At 40.0% G+C, this 25149-nt stretch overlaps 2 protein-coding genes across 2 annotated transcripts in view; one reads left to right on the top strand and one right to left on the bottom strand.

Annotated features, from left to right (window-relative positions):
- Positions 1-1474: 1474 nt before the first annotated feature.
- On the bottom strand, positions 1475-20461 carry lrfn5b (leucine rich repeat and fibronectin type III domain containing 5b). Its single transcript, XM_056234393.1, has 3 exons — positions 20146-20461; positions 7934-9351; positions 1475-2546 (listed from the first exon to the last, which is right to left on the bottom strand). The coding sequence occupies exons 2-3, from the start codon at positions 9322-9324 to the stop codon at positions 1673-1675; spliced, it is 2265 nt and encodes a 754-aa protein (XP_056090368.1). The 5' UTR covers positions 9325-9351; positions 20146-20461; the 3' UTR covers positions 1475-1672.
- A 4445-nt stretch (positions 20462-24906) lies between these two features.
- Positions 24907-25149, top strand: part of entpd5b (ectonucleoside triphosphate diphosphohydrolase 5b) — a 53460-nt gene continuing 53217 nt past the window's right edge. The window contains exon 1 of the mRNA XM_056234396.1: positions 24907-25126. Coding sequence (XP_056090371.1) covers positions 24919-25126 — 208 coding nt within the window. The 5' untranslated portion in view covers positions 24907-24918. The remainder of the gene's footprint in view (positions 25127-25149) is intronic.

Below are 25149 nucleotides of genomic sequence, written 5' to 3'. Positions count from 1 at the left end.
CAAAACATCTCAGATTCTTCAAAATCACGAATCCGTTGATTTACGTATTAAAACATTTCAGCAGAAAGTTTAACTCTCATTAGAAAACTAATTTATATCGGAAGCATGACGCATTGCAAGCCACAATTAACATATAAATCAATATGAACACATGAATCATTTTCACATTTTATTTTACACAACGTAACATGTTTGTATGCAGTGTCTGTATTATTCCATAAAACAAAGAAATATACAAGTCATAGTATTATTTTACTATATGCAGGAAACAGTATTTAATTTGTGCTTTAAAAAACATGGGCTTGTCCATTGTCCTTCTGATCTGTCCGATCTCGAAGTCTGATCCTCGAGTGTGTGAGACGACACCGCACACACACCGTTCCTCCTCAGTTTCTGATCCTCGAGTGTGTGAGACGACACCGCACACACACCGTTCCTCCTCAGTTTCTGATCCTCGAGTGTGTGAGACGACACCGCACACACACCGTTCCTCCTCAGTTTCTGATCCTCGAGTGTGTGAGACGACACCGCACACACACCGTTCCTCCTCAGTTTCTGTCTCGCTCTCCAGCACTGACATCTAAACACTCTTACATCAGGATACACTGGAGGAGAAGCATGACTGAAGATATTGAATCTTAAAGGGGTATAATGCACTTTCCCAAGATGTTAAATAAGTCTCTGATGTCCCCAGAGTGTGTATGTGACGTTTTAGCTCAAAAACACCACAGATATTTTTATATAGCATGTTAAAGTTGTCACTTTTTGAGGGTGCGCAAAAACACACCGTTTTTGAGTCTGTCCCTTTAAATGCAAATGAGCTGCTGCTCCTGGCACAGGGGGCGGAGCTTCAAGAGCTTGTGCGTGTGTGTCCCTTTAAATGCAAATGAGCTGCTGCTCCTGGCGAAGGGGGCGGAGCTACAAGAGCTTGTGTGTGTGTGTGTGTGTGTGTGTGTGTGTGTGTGTTAGCAGCTCAGATTACCTCACACACATACACACACTGAACATTTCAAAAACGTTTAGCCTTTTATGTTCAAACCGGAGTCAGAAAGATGGAGAGACTCTAGAAGAAGAAGTGACGACATGTAGAAGCAACATTTCTGAATGGTTAGTTGATGAGTTTATGTATCTGATGAGTAGTTATCTTCTAGTCATTGATTAGCATATTCTGTCTTGATATGTAAATGTTAGGGTTGGTGATGTCACTAACCCGGGAGGAAGCTCGTGTAGTTCTTCCAGCCGGTTGTTGTAGTCCTTAAAAAGTGATTTCTGTACGAGCGAATCTCTCCCTTTGCTCTGAGCTTTGAGTCGTAACTGTGCAGACGTTGTTTACGCTCAAACAGCAACATCACACACTCACTACAGCGAGACAAGTGACATCATAATCAACCCCCTCTTTATAAATGTATGAAAATCTGCTTAAAAGAAGAACAAATATAATTTTCTCTTTGAATTAAAATAATTTTTCTGACCCCATGGCAGATTTTTGTTCTTCTTTTAAGCTCAAACTCACTCAATTTCGATGGGTTTTTCAGCCGTTTCGCTTCTTCTCCACTAAATATCTTGATTTAAGAATGTTTAGATATTTGTGCTGTAAAAAACAAGACGGATCATTTGCAGTAACACACACACACATCAGGTGTCCCACACAAGTGAAGTGCACAATCCTCCATTATAATGTGCTTTCCAGAACCCACTCCGACTGGGTCAGAGCCGACCTCGGTCTCTCTCCGGCGGCCATCTTGGGGATATCCCCCCCGCTCACGGATAGACTGCGCTGGGAGCGACTCAGGCTCGCGGACGGATGCTTCAGACCCGTATACGGGTGTTTATATGTCTCTACGTTGAGGGAGTGACGCCGGCTAACCCGGACACATCCCACCGGCACCGTCTTGTACTGGTGGAGGTTCTGGAGCTGTGCTCTCCGGGACGCCGGCGTCACCATGGTGGAGTACGCGCGTACGGTGGGGTGGCGGACCTTAGCCGAGTTGTTCTTGTTGGAGTTGTCCGGCGGCTCTATGTTGATTTGCGTGTCGCGCACCGAACGCAATGGACTCGGGGACGCCGGATGCCAGCTATGGCTAGCCGCGGATGTGCTAACGGTGCAATTCGACGGTTTAGCCGGGACGGTTTCCGACTCCGGCGACACTTTCCGACACGCATCCGGACCCAGAATCTGCTTGGACATGGACTTGATGACGCCGCAAACCTGAGACTGCGAGCGCATGTCGCCGAGCTCCACGGCTTTGTCCGCGCCGTCGGGCTGGCACACGCGGTAGCGCGCGATGAGGAAGATGATGAACGCCAGGACGGACGCTACGATGACGCCGCCGATGATCACCACGATGGTGCCGCCGAGGAACTGCGACTGCATGAAGTGACAGCGCATGTACTGCGGCTCCGTGGAGAAGTGCACGCAGCCCACCACGCGCGTGGCCGTTAGCGTGGTCATGGCGTCGTCGTAGATCGCCAGCACGCAGAGGTCGTACATCGTGCCGGCCGCCAGGTTGTTGACCGTGATGCTTTTACTGGTCGGAGGAATCATCCTGCGAACAGAGGAACAGCGATCAGCAAACATCGGCTAGCACTAGCGATGAGCAAAGCTAGTGTAGCACTGACGGTGCGTCGCGATTCGTAGTGTAAGCCGTGTGAGTGGGGAAAATTAGAAGAAAAAGTGCACTTTAAATACTCAGATGACGCACTTAATTAACCGAAAAACGCCATTGAGTGACAAAATAACCGTATAAAATGACGCCACTAGACGCTTTCAAAGTCCAACAAAACCATTTGAATTATTATTCGTGCATCTGTTTTTGAGAAATTGATTATTTGAGGATCTGGATATTTGATTTATTTTTATTTTTTTATTAGGAGAAACTTCCATAAAAAGGTGTTTAAATAATGTTTTAAGGACTTGTACCTTTTCTTTTTAGCTATAAATTAAATAATAATCAGCTACAAATCAAATGAAAACGACAAAACTAATTATTATTATTAGTATATTATATTTGTAATAGTCCAGAATTTAATAAAAAACCTTTTGAGGAAGAAAAAAGAGACAGAAATTAAAGTCCAATTGTAAATGATGATTTGATGGCAAATCACTTTTAAACAAGTATTACAAAAGATCATCATCTGAGCAACTGTCTGAGAATTAGATTATTTTAGCATTTGAACATTTCATTTTTAATTTTAGTTGGATAACTTCCATAAAACGTATGTCAACTCACCCAATGATAGGCTTTAACTATGAATTAAATAATAATAGAAAAGTACGACAGATTAAACTAATAATGTGTATCTTTACATGCTGTCATGAACAAACCAGTAGAGAGCTTTAATTACCATCTCTAAGAGTGATTTGTTCAGGGATTGGTGAGACTACACTCGTCCCGCTGTGAACACAAACAATGAACATTGAAGTAATGATTACGTGTAACTGATAGATATCTCTCTACTCTCTCAGTTGATTCAATGCATTTAGAATCGCTAAATATTTTGTATTACAAGTTTTCTGAAATGTTGTTTAAATATGCAAATGAGGCATTTTCTAATTAAATACTCAAAGTTCCAGAACATAAATCTGAACAGTGGATAAAGCCAGGTTCAAAATTCTTGTCTGATTTTATTGACATATTCGAGTTTATTGAGCGGATTTTGGATTTCTCTTTTTATCACTCCATAAATCAGAAAATACTGTCAACTGACTGTAAAAATACATATTCGCCATGTTTTTAGGAATAAAATGTTAAATAAATATGAGGAGAATTATATATAAACAAACCCCTCAGTAAAAACCTTCAGAATATCGATCGGAATAAACCTGTAAATGTTGGTGTGTGTGAGTAAATGTTGGTGTGTGTGAGTAAATGTTGGTGTGTGTGAGTAAATGTTGGTGTGTGTGAGTAAATGTTGGTGTGTCTGAGTAAATGTTGGTGTGTGTGAGTAAATGTTGGTGTGTGTCAGTAAATGTTGGTGTGTGTGAGTAAATGTTGGTGTGTGTGAGTAAATGTTGGTGTGTGTGAGTAAATGTTGGTGTGTGTGAGTAAATGTTGGTGTGTGTGAGTAAATGTTGGTGTGTGTGAGTAAATGTTGGTGTGTGTGAGTAAATGTTGGTGTGTGTGAGTAAATGTTGGTGTGTGTGAGTAAATGTTGGTGTGTGTGAGTAAATGTTGGTGTGTGAGTAAATGTTGGTGTGTGTCAGTAAATGTTGGTGTGTGTGAGTAAATGTTGGTGTGTGTGAGTAAATGTTGGTGTGTGTCAGTAAATGTTGGTGTGTGAGTAAATGTTGGTGTGTGTCAGTAAATGTTGGTGTGTGTGAGTAAATGTTGGTGTGTGTGAGTAAATGTTGGTGTGTGTGAGTAAATGTTGGTGTGTGTGAGTAAATGTTGGTGTGTGTCAGTAAATGTTGGTGTGTGAGTAAATGTTGGTGTGTGTCAGTAAATGTTGGTGTGTGTGAGTAAATGTTGGTGTGTGTGAGTAAATGTTGGTGTGTGTCAGTAAATGTTGGTGTGTGTGTGTAAATGTTGGTGTGTGTGAGTAAATGTTGGTGTGTGTGAGTAAATGTTGGTGTGTGTGTAAATGTTGGTGTGTGTCAGTAAATGTTGGTGTGTGTGTGTAAATGTTGGTGTGTGTCAGTAAATGTTGGTGTGTGTGTGTAAATGTTGGTGTGTGTGAGTAAATGTTGGTGTGTGTCAGTAAATGTTGGTGTGTGTGTGTAAATGTTGGTGTGTGTGTGTAAATGTTGGTGTGTGTGAGTAAATGTTGGTGTGTGTGTAAATGTTGGTGTGTGTCAGTAAATGTTGGTGTGTGAGTAAATGTTGGTGTGTGTCAGTAAATGTTGGTGTGTGTGAGTAAATGTTGGTGTGTGTCAGTAAATGTTGGTGTGTGTGAGTAAATGTTGGTGTGTGTGAGTAAATGTTGGTGTGTGTGAGTAAATGTTGGTGTGTGTGTAAATGTTGGTGTGTGTGAGTAAATGTTGGTGTGTGTGTGTAAATGTTGGTGTGTGTGAGTAAATGTTGGTGTGTGTGTGTAAATGTTGGTGTGTGTGTGTAAATGTTGGTGTGTGTGAGTAAATGTTGGTGTGTGTGTAAATGTTGGTGTGTGTGAGTAAATGTTGGTGTGTGTGTGTAAATGTTGGTGTGTGTGAGTAAATGTTGGTGTGTGTGTGTAAATGTTGGTGTGTGTGTGTAAATGTTGGTGTGTGTGAGTAAATGTTGGTGTGTGTGTAAATGTTGGTGTGTGTGAGTAAATGTTGGTGTGTGTGTGTAAATGTTGGTGTGTGTGAGTAAATGTTGGTGTGTGTGTGTAAATGTTGGTGTGTGTGTGTAATTGTTGGTGTGTGTGAGTAAATGTTGGTGTGTGTGAGTAAATGTTGGTGTGTGTAAGTATATGTTGGTGTGTGAGTAAATGTTGGTGTGTGTCAGTAAATGTTGGTGTGTGTGTGAGTAAATGTTGGTGTCCTTGGTGTGTGTGAGTAAATGTTGGTGTGTGTGAGTAAATGTTGGTGTGTGTGAGTATATGTTGGTGTGTGTCAGTAAATGTTGGTGTGTGTCAGTAAATGTTGGTGTGTGTGAGTAAATGTTTGTGTGTGTGAGTAAATGTTGGTGTGTGTGAGTAAATGTTGGTGTGTGTGAGTAAATGTTGGTGTGTGTGAGTAAATGTTGGTGTGTGTGTGAGTATATGTTGGTGTGTGTAAGTAAATGTTGGTGTGTGTGTGAGTAAATGTTGGTGTGTGTGTGAGTAAATGTTGGTGTGTGTGAGTAAATGTTGGTGTGTGTAAGTATATGTTGGTGTGTGAGTAAATGTTGGTGTGTGTCAGTAAATGTTGGTGTGTGTGAGTAAATGTTTGTGTGTGTGAGTAAATGTTGGTGTGTGTGAGTAAATGTTGGTGTGTGTGAGTAAATGTTGGTGTGTGTGAGTAAATGTTGGTGTGTGTGTGAGTATATGTTGGTGTGTGTGAGTAAATGTTGGTGTGTGTGTGAGTATATGTTGGTGTGTGTGAGTAAATGTTGGTGTGTGTGTGAGTAAATGTTGGTGTGTGTGAGTAAATGTTGGTGTGTGTGAGTATATGTTGGTGTGTGTGAGTAAATGTTGGTGTGTGTGTGAGTATATGTTGGTGTGTGTGTGAGTAAATGTTGGTGTGTGAGTAAATGTTGGTGTGTGTCAGTAAATGTTGGTGTGTGTGAGTAAATGTTGGTGTGAGTGAGTAAATGGTGGTGTGTGTGAGTAAATGTTGGTGTGTGTGAGTAAATGTTGGTGTGTGTGTGAGTAAATGTTGGTGTGTGTGAGTATATGTTGGTGTGTGTCAGTAAATGTTGGTGTGTGTGTGAGTAAATGTTGGTGTGTGTGTGTGAGTAAATGTTGGTGTGTGTGAGTAAATGTTGGTGTGTGAGTAAATATTGGTGTGTGTGAGTAAATGTTGGTGTGTGTCAGTAAATGTTGGTGTGTGTGTGAGTAAATGTTGGTGTGTGTGTGAGTAAATGTGTGTGTGTGTGAGTAAATGTTGGTGTGTGTGAGTAAATGTTGGTGTGTGTCAGTAAATGTTGGTGTGTGTGTGAGTAAATGTTGGTGTGTGTGTGAGTAAATGTTGGTGTGTGTGTGAGTAAATTTTGGTGTGTGAGTAAATGTTGGTGTGTGTGAGTAAATGTTGGTGTGTGTGTGAGTATATGTTGGTGTGTGTGAGTAAATGTTGGTGTGTGTGTGAGTATATGTTGGTGTGTGTGAGTAAATGTTGGTGTGTGTGTGAGTATATGTTGGTGTGTGTGAGTAAATGTTGGTGTGTGTGTGAGTAAATGTTGGTGTGTGTGAGTAAATGTTGGTGTGTGTGAGTATATGTTGGTGTGTGTGAGTAAATGTTGGTGTGTGTGAGTAAATGTTGGTGTGTGTGAGTATATGTTGGTGTGTGTGAGTAAATGTTGGTGTGTGTGTGAGTATATGTTGGTGTATGTGAGTAAATGTTGGTGTGTGTGAGTAAATGTTGGTGTGTGTGAGTATATGTTGGTGTGTGTGTGAGTAAATGTTGGTGTGGGAGTAAATGTTGGTGTGTGTGTGAGTAAATGTTGGTGTGTGTGAGCAAATGTTGGTGTGTGTGAGTAAATGTTGGTGTGTGTAAATGTTGGTGTGTGTCAGTAAATGTTGGTGTGTGTGTGTAAATGTTGGTGTGTGTCAGTAAATGTTGGTGTGTGTGTGTAAATGTTGGTGTGTGTGTGAGTAAATGTTGGTGTGTGTGAGTAAATGTTGGTGTGTGTGTGTAAATGTTGGTGTGTGTCAGTAAATGTTGGTGTGTGTTTGTGAGTAAATGTTGGTGTGTGTGAGTAAATGTTGGTGTGTGTCAGTAAATGTTGGTGTGTGTGTGAGTAAATGTTGGTGTGTGAGTAAATGTTGGTGTGTGTCAGTAAATGTTGGTGTGTGAGTAAATGTTGGTGTGTGTGAGTAAATGTTTGTGTGTGTGAGTAAATGTTGGTGTGTGTGAGTAAATGTTGGTGTGTGTGTGTAAATGTTGGTGTGTGTGAGTAAATGTTGGTGTGTGTGAGTAAATGTTGGTGTGTGTGAGTAAATGTTGGTGTGTGTGAGTAAATGTTGACTGCAACACTTGATCCATTAATACTAACACTTTCTTTTCTTTTCTCTTCTACTCTATATCTATATATATAAAATAAAATAAACTATTCTGTGTTAGGCTGAACTGGGAAGGGTCACAGCACTTGTCCTATTGTTAGTTTCACTGCCTCTATTGCTCTCCTCATTTGTAAGTGGCTTTGGCTAAAGATTTTGAAATCTGAAATTTAAATCTACAGATGCAAATAAAGATAAAGAGTGATAAAAGTGTATTTTATAAAAGCAAAACTCAAAATTGCCCAGTGGATGAAAAAGCTAGTTCCGCATGCAGTGTCTTGCCTAAAGGGTGTATCTTCTTAACCAACAGCCTTACCTGTACACTAACGAGTCGTCGTAAGTGCCGTTGTATTGGACCTGGAACATCCGGATCCCGGGAATATTCCTCTGGAAGTTGAACTTCACCAGCGCCGAGGAAGCGGTGATGTCAGAGATCAGGACTCTCTTCTCCTGCCCTCCCTTAGTGTTGCCTATGGCAGAGCCGGCTTCGGTCTTGGCAGAAGTGGCGATGTCGGAGGATCCCGGGTCCGGCTCCTGGACCAAACTGGTGTCGTTGGTGAAGTGCGGGAGTTTCGTGATGGTCAGTTCCACCGTTTGCTGAGCCTCCCCAGACGGGTTTGATGCAACACAAGTAAACGACCCCGAGTCCTTCACCGTGCTGATCAGGATATCCAGCGTTCCGTCGGCGTGGACGACGGTCCGACTGGAGTTGAACACTAGCCTGCCGTCGGGAGCGATCCAGTGTATGACGGGATCCGGGTCCCCGCGGGCTTTGCATCGTAAAGAAACCTGCTGGCCTTCAAGCGCACGGGTTTCCTGCGAGTGTCGAGTGATTAGCGGCGGCTCGCACAAGAACTCCTCCTCGGAAACGGTCCAGAAGTAGCGTCCGGCGAGATGTTGTGGCGCCGCGCATGTCTCCAGATCGTCCTCGCGCCGTAGCCGTCGAAGCCACAGCAACTCGCAGTTACAATGCAGCGGGTTTCCCCCGAAGCTCAACGCGAACGACGACGGACCCAAGACGCCTGATGTCGCCAGAACTCCTGCGCGCTGGAAAACCGGATCGGGCGGAAGCTTATGCAGCTTGTTGGACGTGACGTCCAGTCGCTTGAGCTTCTGAAGCCCGGAGAACGTTCCTTCAGGGATGTAGTTGATCATGTTGTGATCCATGTTTAAAGTGTGCAAGCTAATCATGAGCTGGATCGCGATCCAAGGCGCGCTTTCCAAGTTGTTGTAGGACAAATCGAGCTCTTCGAGAGCCAGGAGGTCGTTAAACGCTCCGATGTGGATGTGTGTGAGCTGGTTATTATTGAGGATTAGATGGTGCAGCTTTGACATGCCGCTAAACGTGTCGTTGGTTATATGTGTCAAGCGGTTGCTGTCCAGGTGAAGCGCGCGCAGGTTCTCAAGGTCGTTGAAGGCGTGAGGCGTGACGGAGCCGATGGTGTTCCTCGAGAGAGTCAGGTCCACCAGTTTGGTCATGTTGGCAAAGTCCTTGCGCTTGATTCCCGTGATGAAGTTGTCCCCCAGTCTGAGTTCGACGGTGCGCCGGTCGATGTTCGGAGGGACGAACAACAGACCCTTTTTATCACACAGGGTTGCCAGATTGGGGGACAGAACCTGGCAGATGCAGCGCTTCGGGCAAACCTGGATCTTCTGGGCTTTCAGCGCCATTACAGCAACCATCAGATAAACGAGTAGCATCTCCATCTGGGTTGCTGGTGTCGGTTAAACGACCTGTGGGAAAGCAGACGTGAGAAAACGTGAGTGTGGAGAGATTAATACTTTAATTCAGCAAGGACGCGTTAAATTGTGAAAGTAAAGACATTTATAATGTTGCAAAAGATTCTATTTCAAAAAGATAACTTTCTATTCACTAAACAATCCTGAAAAATAAAATGCATTGACAAAAATGACTGTGTTCAACACTGATAATAATCATAAATGTATCTTGAGCATCAGATCCTTATATTAGAGTGATTTCTGAAGGATCATGTGACACTGAAGACTGGAGTAATGATGCTGAAAATTCAGGAATAAATTACACTTTACTGTATATTCACATAGAAAACAGCTGATTTACACTGGAGTAATATTACACTGTATTTTTGATCATATAAATGCAGACTTCTTTAAAAACTTCTTCAAACTTTTGAATGGTAGTGTACACTATACGCAATGACTTAGAGTATGTTGTGTTAAAAAAAGTGTTCTAAGTAATTATTTGTGAAATTTACTAGCAGTTTCAGAGTGAATATTGTTTATTTGTCAGTCTTGCATTGAAGTATTTCCTTTATTTTTCCTTTATTTAGCTTTTTTAATAGTTATTTTAGTGTAAAAAAAAATGTGGATGTGACCCCACGAGTCGTCGATATGTATTTAAATTTCTATTCATTAATAAGTCTATTTTACAGGAAGACAGATGTGTTTTCAGGAGCGTAACACACGAGCTACAGACTCCAGGATTGTTTTTCTGCTATCTTTAATAATCATGTGCAAACGACAGTTTCTCACAGAACAGCATGTCTGGAGCTTTGGGCCACATTTACACTAAAGCTCATGCTCTGTCTCTGTTATGATCATGTTGATGCTTTCATCTGTGTGTTTGGTGAGATGAAAGACAGAATTATTCTGATGTCTGAAACAGAAAGCATGAACACAGATGGAGAGACACGTCAGTGATTTCGCTCGGCTCTTCATAGTTCCTCATGTTCCTCATTAACTTGCACTGGAGGAGAAGCGTATTCTCTGGATGACTCTAAAGTCCTTGACAAGATTTAACATTTCGGTTTTGATTAGGATGGTTCTTTGCTAAGATTATGAATGTTTAATTGGGGAGTGTTTAATCATGTGTGGAATTGTATTGTACGGTCTCGGATGACAAAAACGTGTTCTAAACCTTCCCATTAATTATTTCTCAATGCTATTTGAACGTTCAAAACATCCAGATTTTTTAATGTTTTGAAAACGTTTTTTTTTTTTGCGTGGTTATGTGAACGTTAAGTATGGAAACTTGTTTCCACCACAGAATAAAACATTTTAAAAGATAATTCTGAGTTTATTTAGCAGAATTGTGTGATATAAAGTCAGAATTGCGAAATATAAAGTCAGAATTGCGATATATAAAGTCAGAATTGCGAAATATAAAGTCAGAATTGCGATATATAAAGTCAGAATTGTGAGAATTACTATACACACTCACCTAAAAGGATTATTAGGAACACCTGTTCAATTTCTCATTAATGCAATTATCTAATCACCCAATCACATGGCAGTTTCTTCAATGCATTTAGGGGTGTGGTCCTGGTCAAGACAATCTCCTGAACTCCAAACTGAATGCCAGAATGGGAAAGAAAGGTGATTTAAGCAATTTTGAGCGTGGCATGGTTGTTGGTGCCAGACGGGCCGGTCTGAGTATTTCACAATCTGCTCAGTTACTGGGATTTTCACGCACAACCATTTCTAGGGTTTACTAAGAATGGTGTGAAAAGGGAAAAACATCCAGTATGCGGCAGTCCTGTGGGCGAAAATGCCTTGTTGATGCTAGAGGTCAGAGGAGAATGGGCCGACTGATTCAAGCTGATAGAAGAGCAACTTTGACTGAAATAACCACTCGTTACAACCGAGGTATGCAGCAAAGCATTTGTGAAGCCACAACACGCACAACCTTGAGGCGGATGGGCTACAACAGCAGAAGACTCCACCGGGTACCACTCATCTCCACTACAAATAGGAAAAAGAGGCTACAATTTGCAAGAGCTCACCAAAATTGGACAGTTGAAGACTGGAAAAATGTTGCCTGGTCTGATGAGTCTCGATTTCTGTTGAGACATTCAGATGGTAGAGTCAGAATTTGGCGTAAACAGAATGAGAACATGGAACCATCATGCCTTGTTACCACTGTGCAGGCTGGTGGTGGTGGTGTAATGGTGTGGGGGATGTTTTCTTGGCACACTTTAGGCCCCTTAGTGCCAATTGGGCATCGTTTAAATGCCACGGCCTACCTGAGCATTGCTTCTGACCATGTCCATCCCTTTATGGCCACCATGTACCCATCCTCTGATGGCTACTTCCAGCAGGATAATGCACCATGTCACAAAGCTCCAATCATTTCAAATTGGTTTCTTGAACATGACAATGAGTTCACTGTACTAAAATGGCCCCCACAGTCACCAGATCTCAACCCAATAGAGCATCTTTGGGATGTGGTGGAACGGGAGCTTCGTGCCCTGGATGTGCATCCCACAAATCTCCATCAACTGCAAGATGCTATCCTATCAATATGGGCCAACATTTGAATCAATGCCACGTAGAGTTAAGGCAGTTCTGAAGGCGAAAGGGGGTCAAACACAGTATTAGTATGGTGTTCCTAATAATCCTTTAGGTGAGTGTATATTCACATAGAAAACAGCTGATTTACACTGGAGTAATATTACACAATATTACTTTTTTTTATCATATAAATGCAGCTTCGGTGAGCAGGAGACTTCTTTAAAAACATTAAAAATCAATCCAGAACGTTAGACTGGTGTATATCATTCATTGAATCGTTGTAATAAACCGACTGGGTTTTGTCCGTGTTTAATAGGCGGGTGATGATGTCACACTCTCTGCATATGAAATGAGCTTCCGATCAGGGCTTTATTGAGTGTGTGTGTGTGTGTGGTGCGTTCAGACCAGCTGCCAGCATTAGCATTAGCAAGGCGTCTGATGTTCAGCTTCCCCTCAGAAGCATCGCTGTGAATGTGCTGTTTTTGTGTCTGTTACACCCCATCACACCGAGAGAGAAGCAGCGTGACGGATCTGTGTGTGTTTGGACACACTCGTCTCGCGGTGGATCTGTGTGTTTGGACACACTCGTCTCGCGGTGGATCTGTGTGTTTGGACACACTCGTCTCGCGGTGGATCTGTGTGTTTGGACACACTCGGACAGTGAGGATGCGGTCGCACTCGCATGAGCGATTCACAAACTCTTCGCGTGGCGCTCAAAAATTACACTTTTTCTTTTTTTTGTCAATGAAATGAATGTACTATATTTTACTTTGCTTTTTTATTTTATTTAAATATTTTGTATTTTTTGGGGGGATTTTATGGTAGCCTACTAAATTATATTTACGCTGTATTTATAATCCATTTATTCACTTTTTGAGCGTAGCCCTGAAAATGAAATGTCCATCTTAAACTGTGGAGAATCTCTAACGCTTTAGAGCGACAGACTGAAGTTTGATCTCTTTTCAAAGACGACACTCGTCAGATTATTGCTGAAGTGAAAAAAGTTTTAAAAAGTGAACTTAAAAAAAGTTACAGAATTTTACGTTTATTGTTATGAAAAATGCACACAAATACTATTTTCAATTTTTATATGCAATATATATTTTCAAAATCACGTTTTACTGTAAAACTGCAAGACAACCAAAGCCATAAAGCTAAGCAAGTGTGTGTTCCGCATGTGAGCTGATCTCTCAGTAAAGGAGCGTTCAGGGAGAGTGTGTTCGGCTGCAGTTCCAAACGCTTCCACTAGAGGAAACTCTCCATTCATTTCCAATGCGGCATTTCTGACCGCGAGGAGCACAAGTGGGACTATTGTTCACAGCACCATTAAACCTGTTCAGATCATGCCCATGATTTATGTGTGTGTTCACACAGCAAGAGCCAAAACCTTTAGCAAGTTTCGTACCATTCCCATGAAGTAAAAAAAAAAGAAGAGTTTCGGGTCACATGGTCTTCCACTGTTCATCAAACAATATGACGGAAGTCCCTCAAAACTGTTTGATTCCCAACATCCTTCAGACTATCTCTCTTGTGTTTAACAGAAGGACAGTCAGTGCAACATGATGACAATATTCATATTCAGCTGGACTGAATAATCCTTTTAACAGGATCATCCAGAACTTATTTGAATCTTATAACAGATTATCTCAAACGAAACAAATGTTTCCAATATTTACGTCTGTAGGCCGTCTAACAGATTTACAGCCGAAACATTCACAAACAGTGAAGCTGCAAGAGTCCAGACAAACCACTGCATTTCAGGAATAAACATACAGATACTTATTATTACTCATTATAACTCATTATAACTCATTATTACTCATTATAACTCATTATTACTCATTATTGCTCATTATAACTCATTATTACTCATTATTGCTCATTATAACTCATTATTACTCATTAGTGCTCATTATTACTCATTATTACTCATTATTACTCATTATTACTCATTATAACTCATTATTACTCATTATTGCTCATTATTACTCATTATTTCTCATTATAACTCATTAATACTCATTATTGCTCATTATTACTCATTATTGCTCATTATAACTCATTATAACTCATTATTACTCATTATTGCTCATTATAACTCATTATAACTCATTATTACTCATTATAACTCATTATTACTCATTATTGCTCATTATAACTCATTATTACTCATTATTGCTCATTATAACTCATTATTACTCATTATTGCTCATTATTACTCATTATTACTCATTATTACTCATTATTGCTCATTATAACTCATTATTACTCATTATTGCTCATTATAACTCATTAATACTCATTATTGCTCATTATTACTCATTATTGCTCATTATAACTCATTATAACTCATTATTGCTCATGATAACTCATTATTGCTCATTAATACTCATTATTGCTCATTATTACTAATTATTGCTTATTATTACTCATTATTGCTCATTATTACTCATTATTGCTCATTATTACTCATTATTGCTCATTATAACTCATTATTGCTCATTATAACTCATTATTACTCATTATTGCTCATTATAACTCATTATTGCTCATTATAACTCATTAATACTCATTATTGCTCATTATTACTCATTATTACTCATTATTACTCATTATTACTCATTATTGCTCATTATAACTCATTATTACTCATTATTGCTCATTATAACTCATTAATACTCATTATTGCTCATTATTACTAATTATTGCTTATTATTACTCATTATTGCTCATTATTGCTCATTAATACTCATTATTGCTCATTATTACTAATTATTGCTCATTATTACTCATTATTGCTCATTATTGCTCATTATCATTATTGCTTATTATTGCTCATTATAACTCATTATAACTCATTATAAATCATTATTACTCATTATAAATCATTATTACTCATTATAAATCATTACTCATTATTGCTCATTATTACTCATTATTGCTCATTATTACTCATTATTGCTCATTATTGCTCATTATTACTCATTATTGCTCATCATTACTCATTATTAATACTCATTATTACTCATTATTGCTTATTATTGCTCATTATAACTCACTATAACTCATTATTGCTCATTATTACTCATTATAAATCATTATTACTCATGATAACTCATTATTGCTCATTAATACTCATTATTGCTCATTATTACTAATTATTGCTTATTATTACTCATTATTGCTCATTATTGCTCATTAATACTCATTATTGCTCATTATTACTAATTATTGGTCATTATTACTCATTATTGCTCATTTTTGCTCATTATTGCTCATTATTACTCATTATTGCTTATTATTGCTCATTATAACTCATTATAAATCATTATTACTCATTATAAATCATTATTACTCATTATAAATCATTATTACTCATTATAAATCAGTACTCATTATTGCTCATTATTACTCATTATTGCTCATTATTGCTCATTATTGCTCATTATTACTCATTATTGCTCATTATTGCTCATCATTACTCATTATTAATACTCATTATTACTCATTATTGCTTATTATTGCTCATTATAACTCACTATAACTTATTATTGCTCATTATTACTCATTAGTCATTATAATTCATTATTACTCATTATAACTCATTATTGCTCATTATAACTCATTATTGCTCATTATAACTCATTATAAATCATTATTACTCATTATAACTCATTATTGCTCACTATAACTCATTATTGCTCATCATTACTCATTATTAATACTCATTATTACTCATTATTGCTTATTATTGCTCATTATAACTCACTATAACTTATTATTGCTCATTATTACTCATTAGTCATTATAATTCATTATTACTCATTATTACTCATTATTGCTCATTATAACTCATTATTGCTCATTATAACTCATTATAAATCATTATTACTCATTATAACTCATTATTGCTCACTATAACTCATTATTGCTCATTATTACTCATTATAAATCATTATTACTCATTATAACTCATTATAACTCATTATTGCTCATTATAACTCATTATTGCTCATTATAACTCATTATTGCTCATTATTGCTCTTTCTTATGTAAACTCCTCCTCTCCACAGCTAACAAACATACTTTAAGGACGTTTTGCTAACATTCCCATTAAGTTATTAAAACGTTATTTCTGAACGTTCAAAACATATACTTTTTAAAATGTTCTAAAACGTTTTTTCTTGGTTATGTGAACGTTTTTAAATGTTGCTACTGTCACGGCTGTATTGTGTTTTCTGCCGTGTGTGTGTGTGTGTGTGCTGGGGGTAATCAGCCGGATTGGACGCACAGGTGTGCCTGTCGATAAGAGCTTGCTGTTTGGCGTCCTCGGGAGCGTTCCTGTCTGTTTCCTCGATCCCTGGCCAGGACCGAGATGTTGCTCGGCGTTGCGGTGTATTGATAATAGTTTGAAGAATGTGAAAATAAAGAGAGTATTGTAACCGCCGAAAACGCTTTCTCCTCCTTCATTGTTGCTCCCTATTAAGGGCGTAACAATTGGAGGCTCGTCGAACTAAAATTTGTGTTTGGATTTGTGCGAATTTTTTGTTTGGAAAAACTTTGTCTTTGAAGGAGGATAAAGGTAGGATATGTGAATGGATTACATTTGTATATTATCCGCCTATTTTGTAAATTGGTAAAGTTGGACCGCTCCGTTAGATTGTTAGGCTCTATAACATAATTAGTTTGGGGTGTATAAAGGAACAAACCTTCCCATGTATAGGTATAGTGCGTGTTTTCGGACACGTAGGGTTTTTGTTTTAGTTTGTTATTTTTGGCTGGCTCGGCACACCCGAGGTTTGGAGGGCGACTCGGCAATTGGTCGTCTTTCCAAACTTGCGGGATTTAGTGCGTAAGTACCCAGTCTTGGGCCAGCTGAAGATCAGGGATCAGGGTCTACATCATTTGAGGGTATGGTTTAGTTTCCTTAAAATAAACCCAGATTTTTTGTTTAAATTTTGTGTGAGATATTTGCTGAGCGGTGTTTTGTGGGCTCAATTACTGTGAATTATGGCAACCGATGTTATTGAGTCATTCGTGCAGACTCCGTCTGAGGAGTTGTTATATGTAATGACTAAAGAACAATTTTTAGAGCTAGCTGCGCATTATGAAATCGAGCTGACCTATAACCAAAAAAGGTCCAAAGAGGGAATCAAGTTAATCCTTGAGTATACACTCACCTAAAGGATTATTAGAAACACCACACTAATACTGTGTTTGACCCCCTCTAGCCTTCAGAACTGCCTTAATTCTACGTGGCATTGATTCAACAAGGTGCTGAAAGCATTCTTTAGAAATGTTGGCCCATATTGATAGGATAGCATCTTGCAGTTGATGGAGATTTGTGGGATGCACATCCAGGGCACGAAGCTCCCGTTCCACCACATCCCAAAGATGCTCTATTGGGTTGAGATCTGGTGACTGTGGGGGCCATTTTAGTACAGTGAACTCATTGTCATGTTCAAGAAACCAATTTGAAATGATTGGAGCTTTGTGACATGGTGCATTATCCTGCTGGAAGTAGCCATCAGAGGATGGGGACATGGTGGCCATAAAGGGATGGACATGGTCAGAAACAATGCTCAGGTAGGCCGTGGCATTTAAACGATGCCCAATTGGCACTAAGGGGCCTAAAGTGTGCCAAGAAAACATCCCCCACACCATTACACCACCACCACCAGCCTGCACAGTGGTAACAAGGCATGATGGATCCATGTTCTCATTCTGTTTACGCCAAATTCTGACTCTACCATCTGAATGTCTCAACAGAAATCGAGACTCATCAGACCAGGCAACATTTTTCCAGTCTTCAACTGTCCAATTTTGGTGAGCTCTTGCAAATTGTAGCCTCTTTTTCCTATTTGTAGTGGAGATGAGTGGTACCCGGTGGGGTCTTCTGCTGTTGTAGCCCATCCGCCTCAAGGTTGTGCGTGTTGTGGCTTCACAAATGCTTTGCTGCATACCTCGGTTGTAACGAGTGGTTATTTCAGTCAAAGTTGCTCTTCTATCAGCTTGAATCAGTCGGCCCATTCTCCTCTGACCTCTAGCATCAACAAGGCATTTTCGCCCACAGGACTGCCGCATACTGGATGTTTTTCCCTTTTCACACCATTCTTAGTAAACCCTAGAAATGGTTGTGCGTGAAGATCCCAGTAACTGAGCAGATTGTGAAATACTCAGACCGGCCCGTCTGGCACCAACAACCATGCCACGCTCAAAATTGCTTAAATCACCTTTCTTTCCCCTTCTGACATTCAGTTTGGAGTTCAGGAGATTGTCTTGACCAGGACCACACCCCTAAATGCATTGAAGAAACTGCCATGTGATTGGTTGATTAGATAATTGCATTAATGAGAAATTGAACAGGTGTTCCTAATAATCCTTATTTATTTCATTCATGTATATTTTCCATTGACTTACTAAATTACATATTTGTAATTTATAATACCATGATGAAAAGGAGGCAGGATGAAGAATATCTTATATTTCCTGCCCCCTCCACAAAAGGATAAAATAAAAAAAAAAACTCAACATATCAAAAGACTCAGCATATCAAGTCCCCGTCAATACATGACGATAACTAATGAAACAAACCACCTAATCCTTTAGGTGAGTATACGTTGTTGTTTCAGAATGTTCAGAGAACCTTCAAAAGTAGCGTTCCCATAATAATGTTTGAACGTTTCCTCCAGTGTTTCGATCTTCAAACATCATTATGGGATGTTGCTTTTGAAGATTCTCAGAACGTTCTCAAGTAGCAACATTTGAAACCGTTTCCGAAATAAAAACGGTCCATGAACGATGTATGAATAATGTTTAGTGCTGATGTTCTGAGAAGATTATTAACGACCAGAGAACTAATGCTAATGTTCCTGGTCTGTAACTCTGAGAGCGTTCTGTGCTCTCTGGTCTTCATGTTTGGGTTGAGGTTCAGGAACTGATGATTAACTGTAGGTTATGTTTCTGTGTGATTTCCTCATCAGATAAAGCCTTCTGATCAGAACCTTCATCCGCATTATTCAGAGATCATCAGTTATTATCAGCTCTTCTGCAGAACTCGTTTTCTAAGCGAGAAGTGAAGTCTATTCTCTTATTACTGTGTGTGTGTGTGTGTGTGTGTGTGTGTGACTGACAGCGACCCGACAGACAGACATTAATGATGAACACAGCGACTGCACACACACACACACACACACACACACACACACACACACACAAACACACACACACACACACACACTCTCACACACACACACTCTCTCTCACACACACACACACACACACACACACACACACACACACACACACACACACACACACACACTCTTCACTCTTCACTCACACACACACACACACACACACTCATGGATGGATCACAGTATCTACAGTGTACTCCTGGAATGAGTTTTTGAGTGAAACTGAAAGAGTTTCGGGTCACATGGTCTTCCACTGTTCATCAAACAATATGACGGAAGTCCCTCAAAACTGTTTGATTCCCAACATCCTTCAAACTATCTCGTACAGTGCAACATGATGACAATATTCGTATTCAGCTGGATTGTCCCTTTAACAGGATCATCCTGAACTTATTTTAAATGTTATACCAGTTTATATAACAAGAAACTAATGTTACCAATATAATGCCAATGGCTTCTACTCAGGAAATACAGTTTAATCACATTAAAAGCCTAAAAACAGACAGCACAAATCAAGCACTGATTATAGGTAGATTCATAAAAACATTTTTTAAGATTCGAGGCTTTTAACCCTTTAGAACCTGAAGATAAAATCGATCCATCCCGTTTCAAACCCCTGAAGGTGAATCGACCAATAGAAGAGCCCGCTATTAAACGCAAACACGCACAATCCAGTGTTTCTTGCAAAAGCTAAATTAATATAATTTCCTTCGAGCATGAATCCGACATACCGACACGGCTGAAGGCCAGTGCTCATACTGGGACTTACCTCGAGCTGCCACTCAAACCAGTGCAAACTGCACTCACAATAACACGGAGATTCCAGAGATATAATAACACATCATTTATTAATACTCAAACATGCATCCGTTCCGCGTGCAGTAACGGGATACTGACCTTGCAGAGTAACGGCACTGCGTTCATAATGTTATTTGCATCAGCTTTCTTAAGATCTGGGGAAATGAAGACGCGTCTGGAATAATAACGCATCTAAAGGACAGACGGATGCAATGATGAGGATCCATCGGGAATAAAATCATTTATTATTATCATCATGATTTACCTGTAGAAGGATCAGCTTTGCTTCATAAAGGCAAAGCGCGTTTTCCCACAGAAATCTCCAAGTCACCGCATTTTCAGCAGGTCCTCCTCCTCCTCCTTCTTCTTCTTCTTCCAGATGACCCAGATATATCCCTGGACATCAGAGCCTCTCGCATCCCTCTCTCCTGGTGCTCTTCCACATCTGTGTGACCTGTGAGTGATTAAACCCTCGGTGTCGATCTTATATTCATCAGATGTGCGCTAATAAACCCGCAGGCAGGATCGCCTCTCCGCATTACAGTGATGCGCCCAGTCCGCCAATCCTAGCACGGCGAGGGCGAGGCTCATGAATATTCATTAGGTCATGCTGCAGTCCGTCCAATTGGACGGCTCGCTCTGGAATATTAATCAAACAATGCTGACGTTTAGACATTACCCGTTATATATATTGTAGGCCTATATATATTATATATACGTAACATATAAATATATGTAACGTAATAATATATATATATATATATATATATATATATATATATATATATATATATATATATATATATATATATATATATTTATACTCAATGTATGTTTTTTGGCGTTATCTGGTTGCATTCCAATAGGAATGAAATACAAAATAATTACATATTGTTATTTATTGTAGCCTATTAGTGTTTATATTGCGGTGACATTTTACAATAAGGTTTTATTTGTTAACATTAGTACTTATCATTACTGAACAATACATCATTTATTACACTCAGTTAATGTTCATTTCAACATTTACTAATACATTTTTAAAAAATAAGCAAAAAACTGTTGTATTTTTATTAACAAACATTGTTAGTTCAATGCATTTACTAAATGAGACCTTACTCTAAAATGTTACCGATATTGTATAATACTCGCGTTGTTATCGTCCAATGGGGAAACGCGGATGTGGAATATTAATCTGGTCATGCTGACGTTGAGCTCTTCTCCTCCAATGGCGAGGCGCGGGCTCATGAATATTAAGTGCCAGTCCTTCCCCATAGTAGGACTAGCGGATTCTGTTCTTTCTCCAGCGGTTTCTCAGAGAAAACGCCTTTCTGGAGACATGCGCCGACTCAGATCGCAGATAAACAGCCAGATGCTGTCAGATGGGTGGGATTGATTGATTGATTGATTGATGTCAGGAGACACATCATCATCAGCTCATATATCGGAGATCAATAAAACATGCATGTGATCGCGCATGTCTGTTTTCTCAGTGTATGTGTGTGTGTGTGTGTGTGTGTGTGTGTGATCATGTGTTTACAGTGGTGGATCCTCATGACAAACTGCAGATTACAGCAAACGTCTCCTTCAAGATTAAAATACTGTAGTTTGTTTTGTTTAAATAAAACTCTGGCTTGCAGAATTTGAGCATTCAAGCATAAGCAATTTTATAAATGTAGGGGAGATCAGTTGTCCTCTCATGTCATATCTATGAGGTTTTGAGCCATAAATGCATGTTTTGTTGCTTTTAAACTCTTAAATTATAATAATTTTTAGAGTAAAACACACTGACACATGAAAGCCTCTTTTCGAGACACGTATTTCCATTTCTATTTCCGTAAATCATTTACATTCTGTTCTGTTTCATGAGTTGTTTTATGATGCCTGAAGCTTGAACATCTTCTAATCCTCAGTTTAATAGCAGAAGCTGCGGGAGAAATAACACGTTCCTGGGTTTATCTGCTGTTGTTGATGAGGAACTGCTGGTATGTGAGGGAATCTGTGTGCTGGCCGGTCCTGCTCTTCTTCTTCAGGAAACCTGTCAGGTCATCACGAGGAGGATCCGCTACGCTACGACTCCAGCGCGGCTCCGAGACCCCGAGCAGCTCTGCTAGCTTAGCGGAGATGGTCTGAGACACACACACACACACACACACACACATCAGCAGAGACAGACATCTGTGTGTGTGTGTGTGTGTGTGTGTGTGTGTGTGTGTGTGTGTGTGTGTGTGTGTCCAACTCAACGCCATGAAGCTAATGAGCAGTTTCAGGAGTTCTGGGTGGTTGCTAGGCTGTTGCTATGTGTTTCCTAATGTGCTCTGGGTGGTTGCTAGGATGTTGGTATGTATTTTCTTAATATGTTTGGGTGGTTGCTAGGGCATTGCTATGCATTTCCATTTAGGGCGTTGTTATGCATTTCTTAATGTGTTCTGGCTGGTTTCTAGGGCGTTGCTATGTGTTTCCTAATGTGTTCTGGTTGGTTGGTAGGGCATTGCTATGTGTTTCCTAATGTGTTAAGGGCAGTTGCTAGGGTGTTGCTATGTGTTTCCTAATCTGTTTTTGGAGGGTTGCTAGGGCATTGCTTTGCGTTTCCTAATATGTTCTGGGTGGTTGCTAGGGCGTTGCTGTGCGTTTCCTAATATGTTTTGGGTGGTTGCTAGGGTGTTGCTATGTGTTTCCTAATATGTTCTGGGTGGTTCCTAGGGCCTTGCTATGTGTTTTCCTGATATGTTCTGGGTTGTTGCTAGGGTGTTGCTATGCATTTCCTAATATGTTATGGGTGGTTGCACGGGCGTTGCTATGTGTTACCTAATATGTTCTGGGTGGTTGCTAGGGCGTTGCTATGTGTTTTCCTAATATGCTCTGGGTGGTTGCTAGGGTGTTGCTATGCATTTCCTAATATGTTCTGGGTGGTTGCTAGGGTGTTGCTATGCATTTCCTAATATGTTCTGGGTGGTTGCACGGGCGTTGCTATGCGTTTCCTAATATGTTCTGGGTGGTTGCACGGGCGTTGCTATGTGTTTCCTAATATGTTATGGGTGGTTGCACGGGCGTTGCTATGCATTTCCTAATATGTTATGGGTGGTTGCACGGGCGTTGCTATGTGTTTCCTAATATGTTATGGGTGGTTGCTAGGGCGTTGCTCCTACTATGTTCTGGATGCTTGCTAGATACATTGATAAATTGCCCAAAACTGATATATTATTTTTTATGCGTCATGCAGTTTAAATCTCAGAACATATTTCCAGTATTAAAATGTGACATTTATGTATGACTTTATGAAAACATCATGACTTTAACTCAATAATGTGTGTGTGTGCTGGTGGTGCTGTGCCTTCATGTGCTGGAAGTCGCTGATGCCCAGTTTGGGAAGGCTAATGCAGGAGATGTGGACCAGCTTTCGGCCTGTGATGAAGTTCTCCGTGAAACACGCCTGAGGGAAACACACATCACACTTACTCAGTTCAGTGTCATGCACACCTCTTCCACTATACTTCAGCTATACACTTATTATATACTTTTTTTTAATAAAATTTTTATTACTTATTTTTAATAAAATATAAAGATGAGCCAGTGAATCTTCTGCTGACATGATGCAAACGCAGCTCAGCTGAGTAATGATGAGGAAACGCCTGATGCTCATAATCATATCAACACACAGATCAACTTTACAGAGGAGGAGAACTAAACACACAAGATAACAGTGTGAAGTGTGTTACCTTTTCATTATAAATAACCTCTCCTCCTCTAATCACTATATTTATAATAATATGTTGAAATATAGTTGACCTTATACTGGGGGAATCCGATGGACTCGATCCAGAGCGCCACATCCTGACAACTCCAGTGCAGGAACTCCATGTTGTGTTGGGTTGCTATGGGAACCAGTCAACCAACACAACAGCCTGAGACGAGAGAGGGGGAGAGAGAGAGAGAGAGAGAGGGGGAGAGAGGGGTGTGTGTGTGTGTGTGAGAGAGAGTTATACTATACGCGTTAATATACACTCATTTTGCCAACATGAATTGCAAAAATTATACAAAAAAAATCATAAAAAAAATTTCATAACAGAATCGATGAGAAATGTATATGAATTGAGCTTTCTGTGCTCAAACATGTTTGTTTTGATGGAAATTGTCATTCATTTTCTTATGTTGGTTAATCTGAAGCCTGCATCATTTCTATTCCAACTTTAAAGTGTAGAATATTTATACATCATGGCTGTGTTTATTGTACTGCAAATGTATATGCTGATTTAAATAAAATATAAATGTATTACACTAATCGGAAGGGCTGCTGGTTCCAAACATCACGTGTTTGTCTCTTATTTCTGGCCACGCCCACACGCTGCACGTCATCACCTGCTGCTGTCAATCAAACTCCAGTTCAGCCAAAAACACGAGCTGGTTACAATCAATAAATCATAAATCGACACATAAACGCGACATAGACGCCCAGGACTCATAATCTGAGTCACATTCAAACCTTCTACTCGTGTTTTAAAGGTTTAACTCAACTAGTCAAAGGTTTGGGTGTAACTTTAGCGCGTTAGTGAGCTTCTACTCGTGTTTTAAAGGTTTAACTCAACTAGTCAAAGGTTTGGGTGTAACTTTAGCGCGTTAGTGAGCAATTAATAAACAACAACCGCCGCAAGTGATTGACATAAAGTATAAAACCTCGGATTAAAAGCGTTTGACTGCAAAAACGAGTAGAATGTGAGAGTTCAGCAGAGTTTAATGCTGATTCTGCAGTGGAACACTAAACATGCAAGAAAACCCAGTGATTTCGGCGAGCTGCACCTGAGGTGTGTGTGTGTGTGTGTGTGTTGTAATGTCTGAGGTTATTGTTCATGCACATGTTCAGTCCTGTATTTGACTGATGGATGTATTGATGGATTTGAAGGTGTGCTGACAGATCATCTGTGGAAGTCCCTCAGGGTGGGAAATGCCATGTTTATGTTAATTACGGTAATAATCTGCTAGTGTGTGTGATATATAAACCCCGTCAGAGTCTGGCAGTGTGTCTTGTCTTCCTCCAGTGATGATGAAGATGCTGATGCTGCTGCTGCTGATCCAGGTGTCCTCCTCTTCCTCCTCTTCCTCCGCTGGTTTCTCAGTGGGGTGCGGGAACGCTCTTCCTTCGCTCAGTCGTCCTGCTAACGCCAGTCAGATCTTCTACGGCATCATGTTCGACGCGGGCAGCACCGGCACTCGCATCCACGTCTACACCTTCACCCAGAGAGAGCCAGGTGAGACTCAGGTGTCTGTGAGG

Source organism: Rhinichthys klamathensis, unplaced genomic scaffold, assembly GCF_029890125.1.
Source record: "Rhinichthys klamathensis goyatoka isolate OS25496 unplaced genomic scaffold, OSU_Roscu_1.1 h1tg000394l_1, whole genome shotgun sequence".
NCBI lineage: Eukaryota > Metazoa > Chordata > Actinopteri > Cypriniformes > Leuciscidae > Rhinichthys > Rhinichthys klamathensis.
This window is presented reverse-complemented; position numbering and strand designations above follow the sequence as displayed.

Excerpts from the sequence above, each read along its gene's own strand:
- lrfn5b (XM_056234393.1), bottom strand. The coding sequence starts at position 9,324 with ATGGAGATGCTACTCGTTTATCTGATGGTTGCTGTAATGGCGCTGAAA. Across the intron at positions 2,547-7,933 it reads GACGACTCGTTAGTGTACAG|GATGATTCCTCCGACCAGTA; the intron begins GTAAGGCTGTTG and ends CTCTGTTCGCAG.